Source organism: Pocillopora verrucosa, chromosome 4, assembly GCF_036669915.1.
Source record: "Pocillopora verrucosa isolate sample1 chromosome 4, ASM3666991v2, whole genome shotgun sequence".
NCBI lineage: Eukaryota > Metazoa > Cnidaria > Anthozoa > Scleractinia > Pocilloporidae > Pocillopora > Pocillopora verrucosa.
This window is the reverse complement of record NC_089315.1, coordinates 17,598,473-17,608,408: the sequence shown is the minus strand read 5'-3', so window position 1 is coordinate 17,608,408 and position 9,936 is coordinate 17,598,473. Positions and strand designations below refer to the sequence as shown.

General features: G+C 38.5%; 3 protein-coding genes across 3 annotated transcripts in view; all 3 read right to left on the bottom strand.

Moving 5' to 3' along the window:
* LOC131780362 (deleted in malignant brain tumors 1 protein-like) overlaps positions 1-9,936 on the bottom strand; it is a 91,563-nt gene that overhangs the window by 49,041 nt on the left and 32,586 nt on the right. The gene's annotated exons all lie outside the window — the stretch shown is intronic.
* LOC131780365 (ZP domain-containing protein-like) lies at positions 73-3,793 on the bottom strand. The gene is made up of 6 exons (XM_059096980.2): positions 3,566-3,793; positions 3,099-3,452; positions 2,548-2,767; positions 2,145-2,297; positions 1,783-1,913; positions 73-1,329 (listed from the first exon to the last, which is right to left on the bottom strand). The coding sequence occupies exons 1-6, from the start codon at positions 3,636-3,638 to the stop codon at positions 1,121-1,123; spliced, it is 1,140 nt and encodes a 379-aa protein (XP_058952963.2). The 5' UTR covers positions 3,639-3,793; the 3' UTR covers positions 73-1,120.
* Positions 7,055-8,083, bottom strand: LOC131780615 (uncharacterized). Its single transcript, XM_066164796.1, has one exon. It carries the CDS (start codon positions 8,081-8,083, stop codon positions 7,055-7,057), a length of 1,029 nt encoding a protein of 342 aa, XP_066020893.1.

Below are 9,936 nucleotides of genomic sequence, written 5' to 3'. Positions count from 1 at the left end.
TCCTTGGTTAATTTAGGAGAATTAGACTCTTTTTTGAAAACATCACATGTACCCAACGGACAATGCACAACATTCTTCAAAAGTTCATCTAAATTTATTTCACTTTTTTAGTCAAGTATTTCGTATTTCAGTATGCTTCAAGTTCAGTTGCATTGAAGCTACTTTCGCAGTGTAATCTTTTTGATGTGATTGAGGAAGGTGAAATTGATATAATCAATAATGCTTGAAAGTGGAGGTTACATGATCAGTGCTGCTAAGTTGTAGAGTGATCAGTACTGTATTCAGAGTTCCCCACATCGAGTCTCGGAATGGACACAGCTGATTCGTCTTGACAAGCAACATTCTTGAAGATGATTGATTTCCTTTGTGTTATTGATTCAGTGAGTATTTTTATAAACACCGAACAGCGTTCCAAACTTGACTTGTGACCTGATATTTCTCTAATTGTCTTGGAAACAAGACTTTATCACGAAACCTGCTAAATGGTAATTGACTACTATTGCGTTGAAAGCGTCTTCATAAATATCGACAACCATGCACTCTCCCATGCAATCTAAACTTATTTTCAAGCCGAGTGCAGAGTCAGAGTAGCAAACAGAAATAGAAAACATGAAAACTACCTTTGCATTATTTATCAACCCAGTGATTTCATGGTTCTATTAATAATTCCGCTATTTCTAATTGACTGATTGAATTTATTTTTTTCTATAACCTTTTTAAATCTTTATTTTATTTCTCGAGCTTTCTGTAAATTCGACGCTAGTTTCGTACATGCAAACTTTGGGTTTCCTTCTTCTTCTTTTCTCCTATTTTAGTATATTAAATTTTAGTTATTATAAAGGTTCTTTAAGATAATGGATACACATTGGTTGCCAAGAAAATCTGGTCTCGAATAAATGCTAAACATGTACTTCCGAGATAAAATGTCAATGATACGGTAACACTCATTTCTCTTCGTAAATGACGCCGATTAGAAAACAAAACGAACTCTTTGTACTAAACCTTCCTTTACATTAAAAATTTGGCGTAAATTGATTAGTGTTGTCACAAATCAAAACTTGGTAATGACGTATAGTCAGAAATATTCTATCGGCTTCTGACTTGAGTAGAAGTGTATGAGCTAAGAGTTTTGACTCTCGGAATCCCTCTCCACTATGTCATCGTCTTGGGTGGTGTCATTGGACATGTCTCTGACCTTGTTTTTGTTTGTCATGAGCCGTAAAATGCGATATTTGACAAAAACAGCAGCCAGAGCTATGACTCCAACCAGACCAACTCCGCCAGCGGCAGTTGCGCCTCCGATTACAGCTGCTGATTGTTTCCCAGTGTCTATAAAAACGAAAAAAAAAATAGAGTTGTAAACAAAATTGCTTAATGTGTTAAGATATCACGTCCACAGGCTATGACAATGAATGACTTTTATGCTTTTTTTATGCTTACCACTGATGGTCTTGCGAGGAGTATAGACTTCCAAGTGTATTCGTACAATTAAAATAGAATATAACCCTTAATTTCTCAGCCTCTGAGAAACCTGCAATCTAATTAGTGTTTCATAACCACTTAGGTATGATTTATTTTACAACTTCCTTCGGAAAATAATGTTGTTGTCAAACTCAATACTTTCGCACTTATCGAATTTTTAAGTATCTCCTTAAGTTTGTAAATCATTGTATTAGGACTGCCTTTTACTTCGTGACGTGGAGAACATTTCCCTTTACTCTTGTCCATATACAAACCCTTTTTTTTTAGTTCTATTTAACTTGGTACATGAAAGTGAGTCACCTCCATTATCGTTTTGGCTTTTCCCTCGGACGATTTTGATTGGCCCTCTTTTGATGATGTATGGACCGGCTGTGTCCTCTTCCAGTCCTCGTTTCTTCCTATTAGCTGACGGTACGCATCCCTGTTGGCACCTTCAAGTCATCAAATTACGAATATTTATTTCATTGCACTGTTATCATTGAGATTTAAAACTGGGTAATGCGCATGCATCTTTAATAAAAATCTTAAATTGTCTTAAAAAAGCAAAATATTATCATCTTGTTCCAAAACCTCCTCAACATGAAAGGAGCTTATTCCGGTTGACTTTGGACTTTGGTTTTGAAATACTTTTCCTGTGCATAATCGACTGCAGTTGAACTTACCTAGATGATATAGACTCCTCAAGACAGGCTAACAGTTCACAGTGGATATAAAACGAGTCATAGTCATTGAAGAACCTGAATGCTCTCAGTGCAAATGTTTGCCAATTTCTGCTGGAGTTGTAGTCGTGACTCAGTGTCGTGTCCATTGCACACCTTTTGATACGAAAACAAAATTGCGTTAGCCACGAAAAACAAAATTGTTTTGGCAAAATGATGAAATTATTTTATTTTGATCATATTATGCTAAGAAATTAACAATCATTATCAAACTACCGAAAGAGGAATTTGAGGTCCAGAAAGGAACAAGGATGATAGATTATTGATGCCGTTTACGTTCGAAGAGCTAGCAAGACTAAAAGTTTAAAAAATAAACAATTAGGTAACTCCTTAACATGACACATACCCATCTTGTATAATGGGATATTGCGGTGAAGAATAATAAACTGAACTTTTCGTAGCCAAACAGTTAAGAGCCATCACCCCAAGGTTAGCACTGGACTCCACCTTGTACCCCAGGTAGATATATTCATTGAGTGTCACCTCGACGGGGTAAGCGGAGTGGGGCGTTGAATAGGAAGAACTTGTGTAGACATCGAATGTAAAGTTGAAGTCACCGAATCCCTCTGAAATGATATTTTATTGTCAAACAGATAAGTCATTTGCATTAGTTTACCCAGAGATGATTAAATTTCTAGCAGACAATATGGAAGTATCTGTCTGTCGAGTCATATTCAAGTACTACATTCCCCGTCTTTTTACCAAGGGAAACGAAACTCTGACATGTAAAAAGCGATCAAGGTAAAGCGTACTACTTTCCTAGGATGCTTAATGATTACAAGCGCAGTAAAACTGATCATTTGAAATCGACTCTGAAATGCTAGAAGTAGTGATTAAGCCACAGAATCAACAGAATTGCATGGTGATGAACTGTTAATTGGTGATGCATCTACGTACCTACACCGGGAACATCAAGCCTTCCCTCGGGGACAAATTGCAGGCTGAGAAACTTCGTTTTGGAATAGCTGCAATTAAACGGGAATTCAAAATCATGTTCCCGTGTAATCTGGCCGTTCACTAGCTCGGCATCTTTGTGAACAACATTGGAGAACACGATGGTGTCTCCAGTTTCGTAGAATTTTGTGCCGCATTCATTTAGGGCTGTGCTTATGGAAATAAACTGTGGGCTGTCAGAGGCTGAACACGCAGTGGCATCCAAGGACATATTCCTCGCTTCAAGTGTGGTGAATATTCTCTTCTCAAATGTGACTACCATCTCATGGGCACGGCATGTAATAGTTACGCCAGGTTCTACAGTGATGTTCAAGAAAAGTAAAATTAGGAATTTAGGCCCAAATGAATATAAATTTAGACGAATTGACATCGCGTGCGCTTTGTATTCACTTGCTAGTTGGCGCAAGTACCTTTGCTTCCGCCCTGTACCATGCTTTTTTGTATACAAGAAAGGAAAAGGACAGCCAAGATCCTGGATGCCATTTTACATTCCAAACTTTCGTTGATTATCACACCAAGATGTACCAAGTTTAAACTGAACCGCCCAACAATCTAGCAATTGCCCTACTTTGGATACTTTCGAGAAATGTAATTAAGTTCTGGTGCCTTTCACAATAAAAATAGTTAGCGCGCCACTGAAAACTAATTACTCATTAAATTTTAAAGTTGATTTTTTAAGTACTGGATTAAAAACAGCTATTGTTCCTGCCCACTGAACTATGCTTCTATGTGGCACCATATAGACAATGCAAGGGTAGCCATGTTTTTGAATGGGCTGTCGACTCAGCCACGCTCTCCGTTTACAGTTTTCGGTCACATGCGAGGACAAACCTGACCTTAACCTTAAAAAAAGGTATAACTTTCCGTGAACTGAAAAGGCAAATCATTTTCTGGGGTTTCGACATGTTTTCCTCACCAAAATATTTTTGAATAGTGCACGAGAGGGGACTTTGGTTTCATCTGGGCAAGGAAAACTAAAAAGACCAACAAAGAAACTGTTTCAATCACAGACAACAATCTCAGTGTCACAAAATTTGTGTAAAGACTCTTCAGAATAAAAATTCCATAAAACAAAAAGATGATCAAACGAATGGAGTCAATAACTTGTTATCAATTACAAGCCTGCTCCGTTGAGCGTGAAGACAATCCTTTGTGAGTCAAATGACAAGTGCTGTGAACAATCACGCCACTATGCAAATAAAGCAGACGGCCATCAAGCTTTTTAAATATGCATATGCATGAAAGAGCAACACCAGTCACCGAGGATAACACTTAAAAACTTAGTTTTTAGGTGGATTATACTGTTTTTATTACAGAACAAAACGCCTCACTTTATACAAGGTTCCTTTTGAGAAATAAGGGAAAGAAGGAGACAGGCCCTCAGGCGATTTCGCGTAGAAGCCATTTCCATTACGTTTTCTTCTCAAACTGAAAGCAAAATAATGTTAACCTTGCAGCATCTTCATGGATTTTACCATCTGGCATTATTTGTAGTAATAGAGGCCATTGTTAAAGCAATTATTACGGAACAGGAAATTGCTGGCTTCCAGTCGAGTGAGTATGCCAACGCGGCATAATAACCGGGAACCTTTCTAGGAAACAAGTCCTTCTGAGTAATCGAATAAATTAAGGAAAAAGGAATACAACAAGCCATGCATATGACAATTTTTACAGGTCACTGCTTTTGTGAGAGAATGTCAACATAGGTATTTCGCCCAATATGTTACCATCTCGTATTAGCTTCTTCAATGTTGTCTCCATTTTATTGGGTAAATGATGTAAATCTTATTCCATCTTCAAAAATCTTACCTTCTCTAAGTACTCTATATCGCCATCAAGTCTAATACGCGGCGTTAATTATTCAGCACATCACATTTTTAACTAAGCAAACAGAATGAACCAGAAAATGCGGAGACCCTGCTGTGCAAGCACGCCAATGCAGACTTCACATAACCAGGGCACCTTTCGCTGTCGATAGACTCCTCAGCCTATCATGCTCAGCCCCTTTGGCGCAAAGCAACCTTTTAAACGAGACTATTTTCTCTTTTGCTTTTCATTTATAAAATAGCCTACGCGTGGCCGTTCCCCCCCCCCCCCCCCCCCCCCCCGCTAGGTGTTACGAAAGCGAGGGAACGTCTACGAAAACCTGAATCAGTCTAATCATGTTCTGTGACTTCACTCAATCAGCATCGCCCTTACGAAACTAGATTTCAACGTCCACGCGGTTTCTGCTTGCATTTGTAAACAGTGCCACGGTCGTCGAAAAAAGTTAGATCATTTGCCGCAGAATCTCAAGGTATTTATAGATTTCTTTAAGAGATAGTTACGCTGAAAGCGTGAAGAAAGAGCGAATTGAAAGAATCGCTGCAATAAACAACTAGCCTTTAATCGCATCGCAGCACCGTTCGCAAAGAGACCGAAAGTTGAAGCGGCAGACAATCCTCTTGGCCAAGTCCATTAAGATAGTGCTCCTGGCCTTTTACGAGAGCTTTAACCGGCAGCACAATAAATATATGACCCTCCACGGGATTTCAGGGACTAAGGTGAACGCATGCGCACGGCACGCTCGCACGTTTGCACGCCAAAAATAAAGAACTAGCTTTTAACACGCTAGTTGCGTGTCAGTTACTTACCTCAACTTCGCAACCATTGTCTTGCCGGTAGAAACAAAGAAATACGTGAAGATATTGCTTGAACTTTGCACGATATAACACAGTGACCGTGCCAATGTTATAACACGCCTCTTAAAGTTAAAGTTTCTTTCGATTTGTACGAGAAGTACATCCTACGCTGTAAGGCTTTTTAGTTCACCGATACGCCTACCCGATACGATATTCCATATCCAGTGCAACTTCGAACGCTACATCGCCAAACATAAAGGAATATCCCGACTTGCTATCAATCATTTAAAACTGTATTTTAGTTTTTTTCCATCATTTTCGAATTTCTCATTTTCTCAAAACAGCTTGCAAAACATGGGCCGAACGAGCAAAGTCCTCTGCGCTTGAAATCGTTCATGAACTTTTGAAGGTAGCTAGCACAACCTTTTTAAAATAATAAGAGCGAACCTGTATGATGCAAAGTAAATGGCTACTTCGTTGAGGGTAAACTGTGTTCTCATCGTGTTTGTCTGCTCGCTAGTCTCCGAGGCATTATCTATCTGTATTGTTAAACTTGTTAGTCCGTGTAATGCAATGGCAGCGTTTGCACTCTCTGAATCGGCGGTGCGGGGTCCGATTCCTGCTCACCACGGGAACCTTATCTTTTTTTTTCTATTTGACCGAGTTTATAAAATAATTAAATATCTGATATAATTTTTTTTTCTATTAACTGAAAGTCTATTTGCCAAACTTAAAGCATTATAGATGCCTTTGACCATCGTCACCTAACCTGTTTGTTAAAGCTTCATTTTGGGTAGATAAATGATTTTCTAGTCTGCGATTTATGCCTTCTATAATTACTGACCCTCATAAAATCCTATTGTTCTCTCTCAGCATTATATCGGCGATTTCAGCCTGAGCAAGTATTCATATTCAGTCAAGTCCAACTGTCTGAGGAAAACGGTGGCGGTCCTTTTTGGTAGCAGGGAAATTATCAGGGGTAATCCTAAACGCGCTAAAACGTTCAATATTGCAGTGGGCTGGCTGCACTGCAATATTTTTAATAATGCAGCCTGCTTCCAGCAATATTTTTAATATTGCTGCATGACTGTGGTATTTACTTCGTTACTTTTCCACTCAGTAATTTTTGAAAATTCGCGAATGTCCGCGCATAATTTATGATGAAGATCTGAAGTTAAAAAGTAAATGAATACACCATGAGAAGTACCATTCCAGGAGACGTACAGACGAAAACATTTTACAGTTTATTTAGGGCACATCTGACAATGACAGTCTTTCTCACTTGTAAGAAATAACAATTTTCGTACTGTGAGTACTAATTACAACTGACTGATTATAATCTTCGCTCTGGTCTTCGTCTAAAACCTTTTCGCTTAACCCCTGTAACCCTGTTTCTTCCCTTTGTCCATCATATTTTTGCTCAACATCATTGTTAAACAGTTTCTCATTTTTTTCCTTGACGTCTATTTCTGCCCTCTTAGGAGTCGCTCCCTGCAAGATTTCACTTGCTTTCCTTTTAAGTGTTGATGAGGTACACTTATACTCCCTAACCCCATCACATGATCGGTGACCAGTGGTTTCTACAATAACTTGTTCTGGCACACCACCTTCGTACAATCGTGTGGCGCAACTTCGTCGAAGGGAATGATTTGTAAAGTGCCCCTCAAAACCTGCTCTTCGCATAATATTCTTAACTACGTTCCCTAACGTTTCCCTCCCCATAGCTTTATTATAATACCATACGTCCCCTTTTGGCTTTGGAAAAGCCCGCAAATAGAATGCGTTGTCACTGATTTCTTTCGGCACGTGAGATACGTATTTCTTATACAGCTCAACTGGGCAACGCTCTACATTGGTTAAGTTCTTATATGCCCGAACAACTTTCCTTTTGATACGCAAATGGCTCAAACCGCCATTATTAGTTTTACTGATATCCTCCATATACTGTAAGAATTCATTACCCGATTCGTCACTTTGTAGCGATAACTGTGAGTTTTTAAATCTCAAATTCCTGTGTTCCTGCCCAGCCCTTAGAGCAAACTGAATGCCAAAAACCCAGACCAAAGTGTGGCAAAGCAGCTCTGCGTTGTCGCTCCCTAAAAACCCGTTTTCCCACAAATAGTTTTCTTGTTCCTCCGTAATAAGATTAGCCTTGTTGACAACTAAGCCTATTCCTTGCCCAGCTTTTTCTTTCATTTGGAAATTCAAAGCTGAATTCAAACTTCTAAATTTACAACCTGTTTTGTCAATCAAAGTTACATTTCTCTTACATTTCAAACGTAAAAACGTTTGAATACTACTTATCATTTCATATAAAGTCTTTCCTGGATATTCTTGTCCATCTTCTTTTCTAACTTCGGCAATAAATCGAGCCAAGACAAAATCCAGCTGCTCTTCAGACATTTCATCTAGATTCTCGTTTATCAACGGTTCATCACTATAACTCATTTCATTTACGGCTTTATTTCTCTCAACCATCCACTGATCAAAGACTTTCAGCACCCACGCCCATTTTCGACGACTTGAGTCTGACACCCAACTTTCTTCAAATTTTTCACACTCAACAGACGTAATTGGTTTTCTGAATCTTTGCTCTTCTATAAACAATAACAAAATACAAGGAAAGCTTTTCTTAGTCGTTTAAAAATGACCCCCAAAAAGTTAAAGCGTAATTACCTTCAACGGCAGCGGCATTTTCCGACCTCTGGCTCTGCGTTATGAAAATGGCAGATTCGTCTTCCGAAGAATCCTCCATCAAGCTTCAAAACAGTAGCAACTCTTTGCCTTCCAACAAACAACTCAAATAACCAAGTGCATTGCGTTAATATACAATGCAAATTACGTTTGCATGAAATTCAATCACACACCTGAAAGATGTGGAAAGTTACATAATCTTTACAAGGATTTAACAATGACTAAATTCCGGGAAATGAAAAGGGTTATGTAATTTGTATAACTACTAGACAATACGTGCTAATTGCATTGTTGGAGAGAGAAAATAGTAGGATTTCATGAGAGTCAATGATTATATCATCTTTGCAAGTAGTTAACAATGGCTGAATTGGGGAATGAAAAAGGATTATGCAATTTGTATTATTACTGGACAATGCTTGCCAGTTGCATTGTTGGTGTACCAAAACACCAATATGAAGGGGCGACTGAAATCGTCGATGTAATGCAGAGAGAGAACAATAGGATTTTATGAGGGTCAATAATTATAATAGTTAATTACTTCGGTTCGCAGCATTATTGGGTATAATGCTGCGAACCTCAGTAATTATCTATTAATTATTCTCTTCATAATTAGTGATGTTTATTTGCTAAGATTAGCCAAAATAAAAATAACTTAGAACGCGGTTTTGTTGACAATGGCCAGACTCTTTTCAATTAACCGACACAATTTTTTTTTAACGGGAAATGATACACTAATTGTGCCATTTCAGTGTTTTCAAAACATGCCGATTTGCACAGAGTGACGAACAGCGACCGCCTCGGGTCGCAAATCTTTTGGTGAAGGATTCACAAAGATTCGGTACTAGGCTTATTAACTACGTGAAGCGATAAGGACTTAAATTTTCCAAAGTAATATTTAGGTTTTAAAAAGGTAATTCATGTGTTCAAACTGGGCTCCTCTGGACCTTGTGAAACACGTCGTGCTCACTGAATTCCTTGTGAAGATCTTGAGGGAAAGGGCCGTGATTTGCCGTGGACGTTTCCTTTTTTATAACAACTTTAGAAAAGAAAAGAAGATCTTATTCATTTTCGCTTATACTCTGTAAGTAATATACTTTACAAACACCATTTTCACAATTAAGAAGCTGACAAACACAAGTAACAAAGTAAGCTGGGTTGTACAAGATAAGCTAGCGTGTTAAGGAAACAAATGAACTTAGCGTGTCAAAAAAAAAATCTAGCGTGTTATAGAAATAAAGCTCTACCGCGTTAGAGAGATATGAACAATGAATACGAACACGCTTTCCAAAATCAATTGTTTTTATGTGCATATCTGCACGGTAAGCGTGTCAAGCCATTAGCGTGCGAGCGTGTTAGAACGTGCAGTATGCGTGCGTTCACCTTATTCCTTGAAAACCTGTGAAGGGTCACCTATAATGACCGGTTTCTTCCAGAGAAGAGAGGCGATCGATCACTGATGCTGTTTG

Bases quoted from the DNA above. Each gene is read 5' to 3' on its own strand.
- LOC131780365 (XM_059096980.2), bottom strand. From the start codon at position 3,638: ATGGCATCCAGGATCTTGGCTGTCCTTTTCCTTTCTTGTATACAAAAA. The intron at 2,298-2,547 runs GTATGTGTCATG...TCGTATCAAAAG, and splicing joins TATCCCATTATACAAGATGG to GTGTGCAATGGACACGACAC. The intron at 1,914-2,144 runs GTAAGTTCAACT...GATGACTTGAAG, and splicing joins GAGGAGTCTATATCATCTAG to GTGCCAACAGGGATGCGTAC.
- LOC131780615 (XM_066164796.1), bottom strand. From the start codon at position 8,083: ATGATAAGTAGTATTCAAACGTTTTTACGTTTGAAATGTAAGAGAAAT.